Source organism: Salmo trutta, chromosome 4, assembly GCF_901001165.1.
Source record: "Salmo trutta chromosome 4, fSalTru1.1, whole genome shotgun sequence".
NCBI classification, from domain to species: Eukaryota; Metazoa; Chordata; class Actinopteri; order Salmoniformes; family Salmonidae; genus Salmo; species Salmo trutta.
This window is the reverse complement of record NC_042960.1, coordinates 31984011-32002048: the sequence shown is the minus strand read 5'-3', so window position 1 is coordinate 32002048 and position 18038 is coordinate 31984011. Positions and strand designations below refer to the sequence as shown.

The window sequence follows — 18038 nt, the reverse complement described above, 5'->3', positions numbered from 1 at the left end:
ACGAGGGAAAAAAGTGTTGAAAACAACATGTTGACTCACTATTGATTGTGTTCCAATGTTTGAGTCACTCAGATAGCATAAGAACACAACATAAGCCATGGTAAATCTTCTCTCAGCCTCATGGCAAGATGTGTCGCATTGCAGGAAAGTAGCTTTAAAACAGCAAACTGTTGTCTCGGTGGCCAAAGAGGAGGGCCTCTTAAAAGCTTTGGCGCCACGCCTGCTAACTTTGTCACTGCTGCTGAAAAAAATCCTAGGGAAAACGCTGTCATCTGACTCATCCAAACGTTCATCATGTGTTGAAGGATAGTACAGTAATAGAATGTAGCCTCGCCTACCTCTGAGGTGTCTTTTGTTTTTGCCAGTGTGACGTACAGCAGTTCAGTTGTAGCTGATGCAGAATGTCGGCCTGGGGTCTACATTGTTTGGATGTGAAGGACGACCTCACGACAAGCGTTTTGAAGGCTACATGCCTTTAAAATACAGTACAGAATGTGGACTATAAAATACAGAATGTGTATTGTCTAACGTAGCATTTGGCGTTGTCACATTGACCGGCAACTATTGTGCCGTCTTCAGCCATCCTTGATGAACTGCAGGCATCGGTTCATCACAGCGATCCATCTTTTCCGCTGCTGCTGCACTGTTAACCGTTTCTCAGCACTGTAGACTAATGAGTACACCGTGTGTGTGGCGCGAGGTTCTCACAGGCTGATAAGACTTCAGCGGGACCTGGGGACACTTTGGCCCCGACAGTGTGATTCATGTAGGCCTGCGTGTGTGTGTGTGTGATCCTGCTGATCCCAGCAGCAGTCAGTAGATCAGAGCTCTGTCGCCATTGGCGATGGGCTGATTAGGGATGTTACGAAACAAACTGTCCTAGCCACTGGGGATGCCACCTGCGCCGCTGTAGAGGAAGGGGGAAACGCTGCTGGGAGAACTAATGGGTCGATCTGCATGCAGAGGAAGAACTACCTCACCTCCCTCCAGAGGAGGTTTGTGTTTGTGTTTGCTTTGGTGAGATCATCTCAGTAGGTGTGTGTGTGTGTGTGTCGTGAATTACATTGCCTGAGTAGGTGTGTGTAGCGTGGGTAGCCAATGTGAGACCGTGAGTCATCAGGGTATGCTGGACTCCATACCACTGCTACAGTGAGCTCACCTCTGGATCAATACATTACCCAACCCCGACACACATACACACTCCCTCTGTTTTGCCTTTTTTTGACATCTCCATCCCTCTGCCTCTACCTTTAGAGTCTGGATGCCAAGTCCGGGGGTGATGGAGCTGGGTAGGCAACTGTGTGGGAAGATGAGGTCGAGGAGAGCCGAGGGCCCCGTCAGTGTGCCCATGAGGGGTCTGGAGATCCATTTTTACCTGCCAAATATGCCGCCGCTGGGATTCCTCAAAGACAGCTTCACCGCTGAGGAACTGTGTGTCGAGGCCGCCACAAAATGCTGTGAGTACTGTCTCAACTCATGCCAAGTGTGTGTGTGTGTGTGTGTGTGTGTGTGTGTGTGTGTGTGTGTGTGTGTGTGTGTGTGTGTGTGTGTTTGAGCGTGTGTGTATTGTATGGCATGACTGCAAGTGTGTGCTGCATGCCTAACTGCTTCCATCCGTGTATGTGTGGGTGTGTGTGCCTGCAGGCACCCGTGTGTGAGTGTTTGCATGCCAGGGCATTAAATAGGGTGTATTTGTACGATTGGATTTGCGGGAAGTTTTCAGGAACATTCAGAAGTGATATATCTTAAATATGGTCATTTACAACGAATCGGGGATAAATGTGGTGACCTATCCTGATGGAGCCTGTCTGCCAACAGAGAGGTCCACTGTTGCCACTGTGAATAGGCCGTCACGAGTTTACTCTTAGCTAGGAGACCAGAAGTAGAAATGGTAAGTAACTAAGGAAGAAATGGCTTTGTAATAGATGTTTCATTTCATTGTGTGTGCTGCTCATTTACATCATACAGTAGGGCCTGGCCTATACAACATGGCATTGGAAAACGTTAAAGATGTATGTATTACTTGTGAAGCTTTGTTTTATTGCCTACGTGTGTTTTGTCAGTAGATGTTCTTTATCTCAATGCTTAAGATGTACTGTGTGTATATATAAGGACCCCCCTAGTGGCGCAGCGCAAGAGGCGTCACTGCAGCCCCTGGTTCGAATCCAGGCTGCATCACATCTGGCCGTGATTGGGAGTCCTATAAGGGCGGCGCACAATTTGGCCCAGCGTCGTCCGGGTTTGGCCGGGGTAGGCCGTCATTGTGAATAACAATTTGTTCTTAACTGACTTGCCTAGTTAAAGAAATAAGATCAACGCTAAATCCTAAAATGAGGGACTCTAGAGTCGTTCCTTGTCGTTTCACTAAAGCCATGACACCCACCGTCTCAGATGATTCAGAAATTGTTTCTGTGGTTAGAAACAGATAAGATTAATGCAAGCGACTTCAACGGCTAATTTCTATGAACAGTGGAAAAAAATCATCACGAGATTCACAGGGAATATACATTACATAGGATGACATTTTGATTTTATTGAATTCCTCGTCTTACTCATTTAGAATTATGGTCTAAATTGGATGTTAGGTACTATATAGGGTTGGGCGATGTCAACCATTTTCCTATCGTGATTATGTACCCATAAAATATTGTGATATAGGATGCTTTCACCCTTATTGGCCACTCTGCCAAAATATATCTCAATTTTTTTTTTACTCTGGAAAAAAAACTGCAGTTTGGCTATAGCGCAAAATCTAATTTAACTGGACGAAAGATAATGTTGTTGAATCCCTGGGTAGAAGCTAAGTGCAGCTAAGCGTAACTTTCATAGTCTATCGAATGGAGAAAGAAGGGAATATAGGCTACGTTTTTTTTAAACCGCTAAATACAAAATAGTTACTGCTTTGGTGGAATTCTCTGCTCTCTGGTCTACATTCCTCTCTTGTTTTATGTAGGCTATATAACATATTTATTGAAATAGGCTATAGCAAATAGGACTAGGCTATTACTCGGAATGCCACTTGTGTGTCACCCTGCTGCTTTTTTACAGCGTGGCGCTAGTAAAAAAGAGGCTAAACCATCGTCTGTCACATCACGATGTCGTTACCATCAACGATGGCTGTCAATCATCATCGATAGACGACGCTATCGCAATATCAGCCACCCTAGTACTATATTTATTGAAAATTAGGCTAAACGAATCCTATAAATGAATATGACCAATTTGGGTGCAATCAATTAGCTTAAATGATCAGAGATCAAATTATATCTCAACAAAATAATGTTTCAAGAATGCAAATTTTATTTGTTTGTAATTACAGAAATGATTTCACGATTTTGTGTGGTAATCCTCTTTTTTTGGGGGTGGGTGGAACGACCCTCTACTGATGCCAAATGGCGTTGTTTCAACCATATTAACAGGCTATTACAGTAACTGAATTTCTGCTTCTCCGCTGACTTCCTCATGTACTCTACCTGATTTGATGACAAACATGACATAATACTTACAGTAAACACTGTATACTTCTCCCATGCCAGATAGCAGGCACACAATACAGACAAACCCGATGTAGCCTAGCTACTAGGCTATCCCACATGAGAAAAGACACTAACGTCCAGCACCTGTTTTCTTACAGCTCTAAAAATGCTGGTTTGGTAGTCTCCATCTTTGACAGACAAATTATAGGCCTGTATTTATACCTCTGTTCTGATACTGGCTCTAAAACTCCACAACATCTGTCAGTGTGCGGCTGTTCCTTTCAGCCACACACTGACTCCAATACAAGATGGTGGCTGGTTAGGGTTGGTTCAGGGCGGGACGAGTTCTGGAATTTCGTCCTTGTGTGAAACCAACACTTTTATTTCCAGTACTGCAGAGCGAGCAGAGAAAGGAAGCCTACACAGACAACAACAAGACTCAGGAGGAGTTCAACTCCACAGCTACCATAGTCTATATATGCAAATACTCACCAGTTATCGGCTAAATAAACAAAGCAGCTGCCAACACAAATGTATGATCTGTTTATAGTCCAATCCAAAGTAGTCTGTGTCTGTGCAGGACCTTTCTGTCTTGTGTGGTCAGTGGTAGGTAGTTTGACGCACATTATGTCCCTCACATCAAAACAAAAGAGCCCAGAAAAGAGGAAGTGTCATGGCCTCATACTTTTCCTGTCTCTCATTATGTTCCATTTATAGTTCAAAACAAACAGAAAGGCTCATCTGTAAAGGCTACAGTAGGGACCTATAGGTCAGGGATCATCAACTAGATTGAGCCTTTAAGTTTTTTTTTTTTACTTTAATGGATGGTCAGGTGGCCAGAACATTATAATAAATAATTTGCAGAGTGCAAATTTACCGCAAGAACCCCAAACAGATATCATACTGTGTTGTTGGCTAGCTGCTCTGAACAACAGTGTCCTGATGAGTGAGCACATTTTCTATGCCAAGTGAAATCGCGCCTCATTAGCAAATTTGTATCGACGTGTCTAAATAAATGTCACTAGAAAACAGTTTGAACAAATGTAGCTACTTTGCTGTTATTCTGGCGTTTTGACGTGACTGTAAGTTAGCCGTAGTTGGCTAGCTAGCAAGTAAGAGATAAGAATGTTGCTAGCCATTATGGCAATGGAACATTTAGAACGAACGACTGGGTCGCGTCCTTAGATACTGAACAAAAAGACTAAACGACTGTGTCGGGCCTCTGGCAACTGAACCGATAGAACGAACGACCAGCCGGCTTGGGTAGCAACCCAAGATTTGTGTCTGGACTACTATGAAATAGTATGAATAAATTATTCAAAATAACCTTTTTTAATTAAAATATCATTATTTGAATATGTTGGTAACCCGTTGTGTAAAAGTGATAATGCCCTCAAAGCCAGTGTTGAGGATATATTGGCTGTTTGCCAGCCCTCAACTTCATCTCGGGCCTAACAACACCCATGCCAATATATCCTCAAAACACTGCCTTCTCAGGCATTATCACTTAATTATATGTGGGAAAATTTTGGAACAGATTTCCCTAATTAAATCCCTTGGAGCTGATTTGCTGGTGTTTTTAACTGTCTTTTGTGACCAACAATTAGTAAAAAATGTGGGCCACAGGCCGCCAGTTGGGGAACCCTGCTATAGGTTGTACATTAGTTCCTACTGTATTGTTATAGGCATATTACTACTATCACTTTATTACATAGCCTATTTTACACTTGCCATTTAATGACAGTCTATAGAGTAGTGGTTCCCAACCGGTGTGCCTTGAGGAACTCTCAGGTGTGCTGTGAAACTTGTACACTCACTTAGAAGCGTGACATGTGGAATACACATGGAATTTGGACTTGGAAGCACTAGTGCCGGTCAGATAATGCATTAAATGGCACATGGCTACATCTGTATCGTTGTTTCAAGTCCAGTGAGCTAAGGCTGTTTTATCATTTGAGGGGCACACATCACGAGCAAAGTCATTTCTATCATTTGATTTTGTCTGTGAAAACCATTAGCACAGGCAAATATGATTAGGCTTAGCCAGAGTTATTTATTTCTTAATGTATGGCTCTGGGCTAAGCTATACCACAGCTTCTGCCATAAAAACAAACGGAGCATGGCTTTGTGTCTGTGGTTGCACCTTTACAATGCAGAAAACCAGTCGTCTGTAAACCAAACCTTTAAAAACTAAAGACCTATTTTACTGGAGATACATTTTCTTCTTCCTGGCACAGATTCGCCGGACGCTCTTAAAGGGGTACACACAAATTAACCATCGTGAGTAAAGAACTATCAACACGATGAAAATATTTCAAATAAACCCTTTTAAATCTATAAAAAAACTTTGTCACAAAAAATGTATGGTTTGTAAATGAAATCAATACATTTTAGGTGTGCCACAGTATTTTATATCCCATCAAGGTGTGACAGGGTTCAAAAAAGATTTGGAACCAATGGTCTAGAGACTCCACAGTAGACTCATGACAATCGTGCTTAGCGCAATATTTAATCTTAATCACCATCCACATCGTCGGGGCAACAGTGGAGATGGTTGAGAGCTTCCTCGGTGTCCGCATCATTGAGGACTTAGCATGGTCCTCTCACACCAGCCCAGTTGTGAAGAAGGCACGGCAGCGCCTCTTCTTCCTCAGGAAGCCGAAACGATTTGGTATGGTCCCTCAGATCCTCAGGAACTTTTACAGATGCTCCATCGAGAGCATCCTGATTGGTTTAATCACTGTCTGATATGGCAACTGCACCGCCCTCGACTGGATGGCCCTACAGAGGGTGGTGCGGACTACTCAGAGCATCACTGGGGGTGAGATCCCAGCCATCCAGGACGTACATGCCAGGCCTGAAAAATTGCTAAAGACTCCAGCCACCCAAGACATGGACTATTCTCCATGCTCCCATCCGGTAGGCGGTAACGGTGCATCAAGGCTCAGACCAATAAACCCCTAAACAGCTTCTATTCCCTGGCCATAAGACTGTTAAATGGCTAACAACTAACATTACTGTTCTCCCTCTCGCACATACTATCCACACTGACTCTATGCCCATCCACAGGTCTCTACTCACTCTGACAGACACACCTTCACTGTCACTCTTACTCACACACACAATACACACACTCAAACACCCTCACTCACACCCTCATCACTATTACTGCTGTTTATATGTATATATTACCATTAGTATATTACAATAAGTATTTATATATTCCTGCTATCAGTCACTTTTCGCCCTGTTTACATGTACAGTGCCTTCAGAAAGTATGTATACCCCTTGACTTATTCCACATTTTATGTTACAGCCTGCATACACACAATACCCCATAATGACAGTGAAAACATGTTTGGAAATGTATTGGAAATGAAATACACTAATATCTCATTTCCATAAGTATTCTCACCCCTTTTCTATGACACTCCAAATTGAGCTCAGGTGCATCCAATTTCCTTTGATCATCCGGGAGATGTCACTAGATCAAGATTGGATCCACCAAGACTCTTCCTAGAGCTGGCCGCCCAGCCAAACAGAGCAATCGGGGGAGAAGGGCCTTGGTCAGGGAGGTGACCAAGAACCCAATGGTCACTCTGACAGAGCTCCAGAGTTCCTCTGTGGAGATGGAAGAACCTTCCAGAAGGACAACCATCTCTGCAGCACTCCACCAATCAGGCCTTTATGGTAGAGTGGCCAGACGGAAGCAACTCCTCATTAAAAGGCATGACAGCCCACTTGGAGTTTGCCAAAAGGCACCTAAAGACTCTCAGACCATGAGAAACCTGCCACCATCTCTACGGTGAAGCATGGTGGTGGCAGCATCATGCTGTGGGGATGTTTTTCAGAGGCAGAGACTGGGAGACTCTAGGGAAAGATGAACGGAGCAAAGTACAGAGAGCTCCTTGATGTAAACCTGCTCCAGAGCACTCAGGACCTCAGACTGGGGTAAAGGTTCACTTTTCAACAGGACAATGACCCTAAGCACACAGCCAAGTCAACGCAGGAGTGGCTTCGGGACAAGTCTCTGAATGTCCTTGAGTTGCCTAGCCAGAGCCTGGCCTTGAACCCATTCAAACATCTCTGGAGAGACCTGAAAATGCTCCCAATCCAACCTGACAGAACTTGATAAGATCTGCAGAGAAGAATGTGAGAAACTCCCCAAATACAGGGTGCCAAGTTTTGAGCGCCATACCCAAGAATACTCAATGCTGTAATCACTGCCAAAGGTGCTTAAACAAAGTACTGAGTAAAAGGTCTGAATACTTATGTAAATGTGATATTTCAGCTTTTTTAGATGTAATAAATTGGCAAAAATATCTAAACCTGTTTTTTCTTTGTCATTATGGAGTTGTGTGTGTAGATTGAGGAGGGGGGGAAAAAAACAATTTAATCAATTTTAGTATAAAGCCGTAACGTAACAAAATGTGAAAGTCAAGGGGTCTGAATACTTTCCGAAGGCACTTTTAGGTCCCACAGTTGACAGTCTGTCAGAGCAGAAACTATACCAGGAAGTCCAACGAACTGTCTGCAGGTCCCCGAGATATACATCTGGGGGAGGGTATAAAACAATTTCTAGAGTGTTGAAGGTTTCCAAGAGAACATGTGGTCTCCATCATTAGGAAATGGAAAAAATGTGGAACTCCCCAGACTCTGCTTAGAGCTGGCCATGCGACCAAACTGGGCAGGAAGGACCTTGGTCAATGACCACTGACAGAACTACAGAGTTCCTTGGCTGAGATGGGGAAAACCCGCCAGAATTGCTACAGTCTCTATAGCACTTCACCAATCTGGGCTTTATTAGGAGAGTGGGCAGACGGAAGCCCCCCCTGACAAAAAAGGCACAGGACAGCACGCCTGGAGTTTGCAAAATGGCACGTGTAAGCATAAAACAAAAGATTCTGTGGTCTGATGAGAAATGTTTTTTGAACTCTTTGGCCTGAATGCAAAGCACTATGCCTTAGAGGTTAACAAAGCTTGAGAAAATCTGCAAGGAAGAATGGGAGAAAATCCACAAATCCAGATGTGCAAAGCTGATACAGACATACCCAAGATGAGTCAAATCTGTATTCGAACTCAAAGGTGCTCTTCCAAAGCATTGACTCAGGGGTGTGAATACTTATGTAAATGAGATATTTCTGTATTTAATTAGCAATAAATTAGCAAACATTTCTAAAAACATGTTTTCACTTTGTCATTATGGGTAGATGTGTCAGGAAAAAAATCCTACATATTATGAATTCAGGCTGTAACACAACAAAATGTGTAATAAGTCACACAGGCACTGTAAGTCCTATCAGCCAGTTTTTATGTATGAACCTACCTCAACCACTCCAGAACCCCTGCACGTTGAATAACCTGTACAGTGGGGGAAAAAAGTATTTGATCCCCTGCTGATTTTGTGCGTTTGCCCACTGACAAAGAAATGATCAGTCTATAATTTTAATAGTAGGTTTATTTGAACAGTGAGAGACAGAATAACAACAAAAAAACTCCAGAAAAACACGTAAAAAATGTTATAAAATGATTTGCATTTTAATGAGGGAAATAAGTATTTGACCCCCTCTGCAAAACACGACTTAGTACTTGGTGGCAAAACCCTTATTGGCAATCACAGAGGTCAGACGTTTCTTGTAGTTGGCCACCAGGTTTGCACGCATGTCAGGAGGGATTTTGTCCCACTCCTCTTTGAAGATCTTCTCCAAGTCATTAAGGTTTCGAGGCTGACGTTTTGCAACTCGAACCTTCAGCTCCCTCCACAGATTTTCTATGAGATTAAGGTCTGGAGACTGGCTAGGCCACTCCAGGACCTTAATGTGCTTCTTCTTGAGCCACTCCTTTGTTGCCTTGGCCGTGTGTTTTGGGTCATTGTCATGCTGGAATACCCATACACGAGCCATTTTCAATGCCCTGGGTGAGGGAAGGAGGTTTTCACCTAAGATTTGACGGTACATGGCCCCGTCCATCGTCCCTTTGATGCGGTGAAGTTGTCCTGTCCCCTTAGCAGAAAAACACCCCCAAAGCATAATGTTTCCACCTCCATGTTTGACGGTGGAGATGGTGTTCTTGGGGTCATAGGCAGCATTCCTCCTCCTCCAAACATGGCGAGTTGAGTTGATGTCAAAGAGCTCCATTTTGGTCTCATCTGACCACAACACTTTCACCCAGTTGTCCTCCGAGTCATTCAGATGTTCATTGGCAGACTTCAGACGGGCCTGTATATGTATTCTTGAGCAGGGGGACCTTGCGGGCACTGCAGGATTTCAGTCCTTCACGGCGTAGTGTGTTACCAATTGTTTTCTTGGTGACTATGGTCCCAGCTGCCTTGAGATCATTGACAAGATCCCCCCGTGTAGTTATTGGCTGATTCCTCACCGTTCTCATGATCATTGCAACTCCACGAGGTGAGATCTTGCACGGAGCCCCAGGCCGAGGGAGATTGACAGTTCTTTTGTGTTTCTTCCATTTGCGAATAATCGCACCAAATGTTGTCACCTTCTCACCAAGCTGCTTGGCGATGGTCTTGTAGCCCATTCCAGCCTTGTGTAGGTCTACAATCTTGTCCCTGACATCCTTGGAGAGCTCTTTGGTCTTGGCCATGGTGGAGAGTTTGGAATCTGATTGATTCTGTGGACAGGTGTCTTTTTTACAGGTAACAAGCTGCGGTTAGGAGCACTCCCTTTAAGAGTGTGCTCCTAATCTCAGCTCGTTACCTGTATAAAAGACACCTGGGAGCCAGAAATCTTTCTGATTGAGAGGGGGTCAAATACTTATTTCCCTCATTAAAATGCAAATCAATTCATAACATTTTTCACATGCATTTTTCTGGATTTTTTTGTTGTTATCTGTCTCTCACTGTTCAAATAAACCTACCATTAAAATTATAGACTGATCATTTCTTTGTCAGTGGGCAAAAGCACAAAATCAGCAGGGGATCAAATACTTTTTCCCCCCACTGTATATACTCGCATTCTCATGTTTCTTCAACCTATATCATACTTTTTGTGTGTGTTTATTATGATTCCATTTTCTATTATTACTACTATCACTGTATTGTTGGGAAAGAGCTCTCAGTGTAAAAAGGGCACTGTACTGTTTTACACCTGTTGTATCCTGTGCACATGGCAAATAAACCTTGAAAACGTGTACTCTGTACTTTGTTGTACACTGACACATGTATGAACTCTGTGCCACTGATCATTCAGTGTCTATTCTTTCCTAGCCCGATTGTTCAGACTTTGACCTACAGTCGCTCTCCGGGTAAGAGCACCTACAAAATGAATTAATGGATGAAAAAGGTTGTAATGTATCCCCCTTTTTTCTTTTCTCTCCTTCCTTCCTTCCTTCCTTCCTTCCTTCCTTCCTTCCTTCCTTCCTCTCTCTCCCAGATATCTCCCCCCTGTGCCATAATCTGTTTGGTCTGTATGATGAGAGCAGGACTCTGTGGTACGCTCCCAACCACCTCTTCAAGATCACGGACGAGACCTGCATCAAGCTGCACTACCGCATGAGGTACTTAGACAGGCCTACTGTGTTTGTGTGTGTGTGTGTTATCACATTATCATAGTCATTGTGATGGATCATGAATATCTCACTGACGTCTTTCGCCAGATGATCAATACACCCCCCGTTGCGTGTGAGTTACTCATTTACTCATCCGCCACTCTGTTACCAACAGCACCTGCTGTTGTTGCCACTCTGCGCTCTCTATATCGCCTGTGACGGAAGTGTAAACTAGTCAACGTGACTGTTATTCAACCGTCATTCACTGACCATGATTCAGTGTAACAAGAAGGTTGTCATGCAGGTAGGTTGTATGGCACATTGCTACCGTGCTGCGCAGAGTAGAACGGCAATTTCTGAGCTGGTAAAGTGGTCCATCAGATATCAGATATCAGACATTAGATAAGATTAGAATACAGTAGTATGTGAATAAGTCGGATTTCCTTGTGAACTTCTTTTACAATTCACGTGAAACATTCATACAAGGCAGGACAAAATCCAATACTTAAAGTATCAAGTAAGTGTGTTTTTGTTTTCTGCACTTGAGGATAATGTAATAGGAGATATTCAGTTGTCATGGCAGTTGAGTTGGATATGATCCAAGATAAACGTTTAACTCAGAGAGGAAGGAGAGTAAATGTGGTGTCACGCACACTTCCTCTTTCTGCTCTCTTTCACTAGACAACACATTTTGCACCGGGAGCCGCATTCGGTCTTCACCGAGGTCTGGAGAGCCGCCCTGAAAACGGGTTATATTTCCTTGCCATCACAATTTGCTAAAAGTAGTGCTCCATCCATCGTTTTTGAAATGTTCGCTGCACCCTGACTGTCTAGTGATTATTAGCAAGCAGCCGGACAGTCGAGACCCCCGGGGCGTAAGTTTGACACCCCTGCAATAGAGGGCGAGGAGGAGGGTGACTGCGGTGAGAGCCTAATAAAGTTGACCCAGTGCTGAGTTGAATTTGCATCATACAGCCAGGGTACACTTAGTCAACGAACAGGTTATGGCCAATGGGGGGGGAAAAGGCATACCCAAACGTGCTTCAGCCCATCTTAAATGGAAAAAGGGAGAATCAGATGCTCGACTGAGGGACCGGAAAATAGCAAAAACATTCCTTATCCCAGGATATTTCAACTGGTGACCATCCGGGAGAATGAAGAAAAAGGAGCACTCTATTTCTGCGTAAATCGGATCGGATTGACAGGACAAACAAACAATAGTCTTACGTTTCGGCACAAGTCTCCTTCATCAGAGCCTTGAGTAGGTAAAATGTGTGAGGCACCATATACCCTCGCAGGGCAGTGTCCCGCTCATCACGTTAAGCAAACGTGTTGATAATGTCAGTAGTAGTAGCAACTAGACCGGTTATTCAAACAGTATGATCATCATTCAAGATTCCTACACATACATTCCACTTGAATAACAAAAGACAGAGAAATAAACGAAGAAACATATTTTCAAAAAAGATGCGAACGAGAGCTGCTCATTCAGACCCTTTGGATCGACGCAAAGTGCCTCTCTGTAACAATTTCCTCGTAATATTGCCCCATCTGGAGGAAAGAGAAACGTTCTCAGTTCCCGAGAATGTCATGTTTGAGGCTGAGTCATGATTGGCCTTCATGTAGTGCCGCACGATTGCATATTCAATATTTTTGGTGAGGATAGCCATTTTGTGTTCAGCTATTCTTAATTTGAGCGCCCGTTTCGTCTGACCGACGTAAACAAGCCCACATGGGCATTTGAGCATAAAACAACATTTGCTGTACTGAACTCAGCAAAAAAAGAAACGTCCCTTTTTCAGGACCCTGTCTTTCAAAGATAATTCGTAAAAATTCAAATAACTTCACAGATCTTCATTGTAAAGGGTTTAAACACTGTTTTCCATGCTTGTTCAATGAACCATAAACAATTAATGAACATGCATTTGTGGAACGGTCATTAAACACTAACAGCTTACAGACGGTAGGCAATTAAGGTCACAGTTATGAAAACTTAGGACACTAAAGAGGCCTTTCTACTGACTCTGAAAACCTTAGGCATGCTGCAAGGAGGCATGAGGACTGCAGATGTGGCCAGGGCAATAAATTGCAATGTCCGTACTGTGAGATGCCTAAGACAGCGCTTCAGGGAGACAGGATGGACAGCTGATCGTCCTCGCAGTGACAGACCACGTGTAACAACACCTGCACAGGATCTGTACATCCGAACATCACACCTGAGGAACAGGTATCGGATGGCAACAACAACTGCCCAAGTTACACCAGGAATGCACAATCCCTCCATCAGTGCTCAGACTGTCCGCAATAGGCTGAGAGAGGCTGGACTGAGGGCTTCTAGGCCTATTGTTAGGCAGGTCCTCTCCATACATCACTGGCAACAAGTTCGCCTATGGGCACAAACCCACCGACGCTGGACCAGACAGGACTGGCAAAAAGTGCTCTTCACTGACGAGTCACGGTTTTGTCTCACCAGGGGTGATGGTCGGATTCGTGTTTATCGTCGAAGGAATGAGCGTTACACCCAGGCCTGTACTCTGGATCTGGAGGTGATTTGGAGGTTGAGGGTCCATCATGGTCTGGGGGGGTGTGTCACAGCATCATCGGACTGAGCTTGTTGTTATTGCAGGCAATCTCAACGCTGTGCGTTACAGGGAAGACATCCTCCTCCCTCATGTGGTACCCTTCCTGCAGGCTCATCCTGACATGACACTCCAGCATGACAATGCCACCAGCCATACTGCTCGTTCTGTGCGTGATTTCTTGCACGACAGGAATGTCAGTGTTCTGCCATGGCCAGCGAAGTGCCCGGATCTTAATCCCATTGAGCACGTCTGGGACCTGTTGGATCGGAGGGTGAGGGCTAGGGCCATTCCCCCCAGATATGTCCGGGAACTTGCAGGTGCCTTGGTGGAAGTGTGGGGTAACATCTCACAGCAAGAACTTTTTCTGAGTTTACAATTTCTTAAGTATTTTACCTTGTATTCTTTACCTGAGCGTGAGTGATCGAATACTTTTGTGTCACTTGAATTGGAACAATGAGCACAATGACCGCAGCGGTAGAAACCATTGGGGGGACCTGGGAGCCAGGAAGAGGGTGCAGGATTCGGGAGCACACTGTGCACGACACGGTCTCTGATATTGCGACCCCTCCTAAGCAGAGCATGTGAGCGGAGTTGAGCGGTTGGAAAAGACACGCTGTTATCTACCCACCTCGTTCTTTTCTTTTAGCATGTGCACATAGTAAGTACACCATCATACTTTTGGTGTTTTTTCCGATTCCACAATGATTCTTTAGTTGTGGACACTACATCATCGCACTCCCTCTCTTGCTCTTGGTCCTCATCTTGGTAAGCCACCTTGATTTAGCACCTGTGTGTTTTATCAGTTTCTTTATGAAAATATTTAGCCAACTCCATGACAGTAGCTAAAGGAAGGGGCTATTAGCGGCACACAAGTAGACTTCAAATGCATGCTGGGGCGGGAGCGCTACTTGAGTGAAATTGGTGCGGGCGAGAAGGCCGACGCTCCAGCCTTTGGGAATCTCGCTCCACGCTCCAGTCAAATTGGTCACGCTCTAGCTCCTCGCTCCAGCTCCTCGCTCCGCTCCAGCTCCTCGCTCCGCTCCAGCTCCACTCCAGCTCCTCGCTCCGCTCCAGCTGCGCTCCGCTCCGCTCTCATACTCTGCTCCTAAAGCAGTTCAGGAGAGGCTTCAGACACAAAGTCTTTGAGCAAGGGGACACTCTGGAGAATGTGCTCTATCAGTCTGTCGCGCTCGCTTATGAGACATGTTGACGAGACTGTCACTGTAGCCGTGTCCGAGGAACCTCTCTTTCATTATTTTAGCTTTAGTCTCAATCATTTGATATGCTGCAGTTTCGCCTTCGTTAGGAATATTGCATTTTTAGAGGTTTAAGATGATTAGCGTCACACCTTAGGGACGTGTTCCTAGATTATGGCCAACCTTTGTACACAAATACAAACAAATCTGCATACTTAACGTGAATGCACACGCACACACACACAGACACACACACACGCATTCAGACCTCACCCACCTACCAACCATGTGTTGGTATTAACAGTCTATTTTTGTCTTCTCTCTCTCTCTCATCCACCAGGTTTTACTTCACTAACTGGCATGGGACCAGTGAGAGTGAGTCTCCAGTGTGGAGACATTGTATCAGTAAACTGAGAGGAGGACTCAGCCCACAGAAGGTCCCAGAGGGTACACCCCTACTGGACTCTGCCTCTCTCGACTACTTGTTCTTCCAGGTACGCGTGCGTGCGTGTGTGTGCGTGTGTGCGTGTGTGCGTGTGTGCGTGTGTGTGTGTGTGTGTGTGTGCGCGCGTGTGTGTCTATGGGATTGTACATGTATGAGTCACTACACTACTATGATTCACTATGTGACGATTTGTGCACACATGTCCCTTCCTGTATGGTTATGTATGAGTATATATTGTGTGTGTATGTGTTTCCAGGGCCAGAATGATTTCCAGAAGGGTCTGGCTGTGGTGCGTAGCCAGCAGAGTGAGGCGGAGCAGCATGAGATAGAGAATGAGTGTCTGGGCATGGCTGTACTGGCCATCACTCACTACGCTATGACCAAAGAAATACCTCTCTCTACTACTTCCAATGAGATCAGGTACAGAAGACACACTCACACACAGACAATGTTCCCTCCAATTTTAGGAACTGAGCAAATTTCAGGTCTGCCTAGGGCAAACTTGAACGTTGTGTAAATTCTGTGCAACTTCCAGGATGTGTTTACTGTGAACACTGAGGCCGTACCCGCTTTAAGTTGTAGTGGTCAAGTAGGCTACTGTGGCTATTTGGGCTACCGTCAAAAACAATGAAGAAAATGGATCCCATAACATTTTACCATGGAAATAGCTGTTTTATCATTCAGCCTACAGTAGCAGCTAATGTGTGGTGTTCATTGTAGGCCTACATTCCATGAGTCTTTTGAAAAAAACATGCAGGGCTTAACATTAACCTGTTTAAACACTTGTCCTTCAGATAAGGTGGTGACAAAAATGTTGTCTTTGATGCAAAAATAATAAATCAAATACATTATTATTCCCATACCATTATTACAGGGAATCAGACAAATTATGACATCCTCTGCCTTTTGGCTACTTAGCTTATTCAAGCGTCTCTCAAAATACAACACTGCCCCTTTAAGACAAAAAAAAGCTCTTTACCTGACTGGCTTTTCAAAGATTTCTAGAAATGTACACATTTTGTGCTCTTGTAGGAAGCAATCACTCCCACAGTAGTGACCACAAATGATCGACAAATGGGCTAATAACTCACTAACTAGCAGCTACATGCAGCTCATGCTTTGATCTCAAAACAAGTGCATCTACTCACGACTGCTCATGCTGTAAACACAGTCCAGTTCAAAGTGAATGGCACAGATCCATATATGGCAATGTTCTATTTGTATATAGGCCTACTGCAGCTCTGCTTGGTTATGGCACACTGGTCTGTGTAGCGTACGGGCTGAGTCCTGCGTGTCAATGCAATAGAATCCTACTCCGATGCGTTCTGCCTACAACAAAATCTCTCGCATAGTTAGTATACAAAACTAAGTCTTGCATAGTTAATTTTGTTTCGGTATGTTGCATTGGTTAATAATATTGCATTGATTGATTCAATCACAATTCCCACAGTAAAGGGAAACGCTGATAGTGTTAATTAATATCTAAGGGGGAAAACTCTAGTTGAGTCAAGTTCAAACTCGTGCGAGGGCTGATAATTCAAGCTGTCCCGGGGGAGCTGCACGCTCACACACGAGCATAGTTTATAGGGAACATTGCACACAGATATACTGTATAATCTGTACACACATACACACGTCCCTTTCCATTTGTGAACAGGTAAGATAATGTCCCCTAATTCCTCCACTGGCTCCATCTATCCCCCTCCATTTACCAATCCCTTTCTCCTCCCGCTCGCTCCAGCTACAAGCGTTTTATCCCGGAGAGCCTGAACAGGAGCATTAAACAGCGCAACATCCTCACCCGGCTACGCATCAACAACGTCTTCAAGAACTTCCTGAACGAGTTCAACAGTCGCACGATGCTGGAAAGCAACATCACGCTGTACGACCTGAAGATCAAGTACCTGTCCACCCTGGAAGGCCTCACCCGGGGCCTGGGGAGGGAGGTGTTGGAGCCCAGGGCCCTGGTACTTACCCAGGAGGGAGAGACAAACGGGGGGCTGAGCCAGGGACCTGAGCCCTTCCTGGCCGTAGAGGTCCAGGTTACTGGGACCACAGGGATCTCCTACAGGAGGAAGCCCCCTAATGTGAGTGGGAAGGTGGGGAGGTTCAAGGAGTTGGTGTGAGATTTCTGGTTGAGATATGTCAGAATGTCTAACATTAGACTTTTGGTTGAGATATATCTGGATAGGGAGTGGTTTTGGAAGGTATTGATGAAGTATCTGAATGTATTTTGAAACTAATCTAGGAGAAATCTTATGACAATGCATTTTTGCTTTTATTGGCAATAGAATACCCTGATGCTGAAAGAGAAGACAAAGTCCAAGAAGAACAAGCATGAGGGCAAACAGAAGAAGGACAAGAAGAACGACGCCAGCGACGACTGGGTGACGTTCTGTGACTTTCACGAGATCACACACATCGTTATCAAAGAGTCCTCTGTCACCATCTTCAGACAGGATAACAAGAAGATGGTAAGATAAGCGCATGCACACACACACACACACACACACACACACACAATACTGCTTGAGTTGAGATTATGCCGATTAAGCAGTGACAGTAGCATATTTAGTGTTTAATTAATTAATGAATTGGTCTCAGGTTGTCTCTTCTGTACTGTCTCCGCTCCAGCCAGCTAGTTCAAAGGTCACCGGGCCTAACAGCCAGTCAACCTAGCCCAGGAACAAATCATCTGATTAGTAGTCTGTGTTTAGATGAGATTAGATGACCATTAGACATGCCTCTGTTAAGAATAGAGCTATGTACAGGAAAAGACTTGTACAGTTCCTGAGTGTGTGTACAGTACTTAACAGTGTTGCCCTAATTCTGT

The 18038-nt window shown here is 44.5% G+C and overlaps 1 protein-coding gene across 3 annotated transcripts in view; it reads left to right on the top strand.

Annotated features, from left to right (window-relative positions):
* Positions 1-18038, top strand: part of LOC115192234 (tyrosine-protein kinase JAK1) — a 66178-nt gene that overhangs the window by 16868 nt on the left and 31272 nt on the right. For 2 of the 3 annotated variants that reach the window (XM_029750504.1, XM_029750505.1), the window contains exons 2-7: positions 1255-1457; positions 10868-10991; positions 15101-15254; positions 15462-15625; positions 16947-17292; positions 17497-17679. In XM_029750504.1, coding sequence (XP_029606364.1) covers positions 1255-1457; positions 10868-10991; positions 15101-15254; positions 15462-15625; positions 16947-17292; positions 17497-17679 — 1174 coding nt within the window. Of the gene's footprint in view, positions 1-1254; positions 1458-10867; positions 10992-11186; positions 11287-15100; positions 15255-15461; positions 15626-16946; positions 17293-17496; positions 17680-18038 lie in introns of those variants that run through there. The other variant, XM_029750507.1, reaches the window with a different exon arrangement.